This window comes from Emydura macquarii, unplaced genomic scaffold (assembly GCF_026122565.2).
Source record: "Emydura macquarii macquarii isolate MOO-44397 ecotype Brisbane River unplaced genomic scaffold, CSIRO-AGI_Emac_v2 contig_3537, whole genome shotgun sequence".
Lineage (NCBI taxonomy): Eukaryota > Metazoa > Chordata > Testudines > Chelidae > Emydura > Emydura macquarii.
Window position 1 is genome coordinate 114,488 of NW_027133674.1, and position 1,778 is coordinate 116,265.

General features: G+C 44.3%; 1 protein-coding gene across 1 annotated transcript; it reads right to left on the reverse strand.

Annotated features, from left to right (window-relative positions):
• Positions 1 to 438: 438 nt before the first annotated feature.
• On the reverse strand, positions 439 to 1,407 carry LOC137145534 (olfactory receptor 6B1-like). Its single transcript, XM_067536392.1, has one exon. It carries the CDS (start codon positions 1,405 to 1,407, stop codon positions 439 to 441), a length of 969 nt encoding a protein of 322 aa, XP_067392493.1.
• Between the last annotated feature and the right edge of the window lie 371 nt (positions 1,408 to 1,778).

Genomic DNA, 1,778 nt, shown 5'->3' on the forward strand with positions numbered 1-1,778 from the left:
ATCTATTTTGGGTCTTCTAAATCTTCGTGAGAGAACAGATACTACCAAAATACAGTCTTCCTAGGGAGCATTTCAGAATCCAGGACACCAAGGAGAGCAAGGAGAGACAAAAGTTTGTAACAAGCCAAACCCTCCCACAGGAATCTAAAGCCAGACCTAAGCAGAATGTGTTTTCCCAGTTCAGTTAGAGCAGAAGAGTGGATGAAACATGTATGGGAATCTTGAATTTCACTGTGCGGAGTGTCGAGCACATCATAGTTATGTGTGCAGCGAGGGCAGTAGTAAATAGGGGCTCTAATATTTAATGGGAAATGCAGCCATCCCAAAACTTAGTATGTCTTCACATTCCCCATGGAAGCCCCAACTGGCATGAGCTAGGGACGACCTAGATGCTATCTACACTCTTAGTTAAGCCAGATTGATTCGTTCCCACGTCAATCACTCCTTCAGTCCTGTGAGCACCATCCATTGATTGATGACCTTTCTCAGGGCCTCCTTGACCTCCTTGTTTCTCAGGCTGTAGATGAGAGGATTGACCAGAGGAGTCAGGACGGTGTAGAAGACGGAGAACACTTTGTTCAGGTCTCGAAGTGTGTCAGTGTCTGGTAAAATATAGACAATGATTATAGTCCCATAGAAAATTGTAACCACAATGAGGTGAGAGGAGCAGGTAGAAAATGCCTTTTTCTTCCCAGTGGTGGAAGGGATTCCCAGAATGGTGGTGATGATACAAATGTAGGATATCAGAGTTAATAGAAATGGGAAAGGGACACCTATGGAAGCGAGTATGAAACCCAGCAGTTCGAGCAAGTTGGCATCGTTACACGAAAGTTTAATCAATGGGCTGAGATCACAAAAGAAATGATCAATTTCACTGGAGCCACAAAATTTTGATTGTGAAATCAAACATACAGTTATGGTACTAGCCAAAAATGCCCATATGCATGGCCCAGCTGCTAGCAGGAGACAGAATTTGCCATTCATAAAGGCTGAATAATGCAGAGGTTTGCATATCGCTAGATACCGGTCAAAAGACATAATGGCTAGGAGATAACACTCGGCACATATCAAGAAACTAAAACAATAAAACTGCATGAGGCATCCACTAACAGAAATGGTCCTGTCCCCAGTCAGGAGACTGGCCAGCATCCTAGGCAGGATGGTGGAGCTGTAGCAGATCTCCCAGCAGGACAAGTTCCCCAGGAAGAAGTACATGGGGATGTGAAGGTGCTGATCCGCCATGACTAGCGCAACAATGAGCATGTTCCCGGCCACGGTCATAATGTAGATCACTAGAAACAGGAAGAAGAGAAGGGTCTGCAGTTCAGAGAGATTCCCAAATCCCAAGAGGATGAACTTGGTGATGACTGTTTGATTGTACACTTCTGCTTTCTGCGTGAGGGTCATCTAGGGAAATACAAAAACACTAAATGTCAGAGACAGGACTTTCAAAGGCAGAAATGGGAATCCATGAACTCTCACGGACTTCAACAAGTGATTAAAGTCAGATTTTCAAAAGTAGTAGGTGCTTAAAATTGCCGAGAGGTGCCAAAGGCAGTTAGGACCTATACTGAAATCTGTGAGTTTTTGGTGCCTACGTGCTTTTGAAAATCCCACTAGGTGTCTAAACACCTTTAAAAATATGTCCCTAAGTGTTATGCTAAATAAGAACAAGAATTAAGCTGCACAGCACAACGTAGGGACTGTGGTTTCTCAAGGTGTGGCTTGACAAAGCCCTGGCTGGGATGCTTTAGCTGGGGTTGGTCCTGCTTTGAGCA

What these genes read in the sequence shown, in the direction of transcription:
- LOC137145534 (XM_067536392.1), bottom strand. Translation starts at nt 1,407, where the DNA reads ATGACCCTCACGCAGAAAGCAGAAGTGTACAATCAAACAGTCATCACC.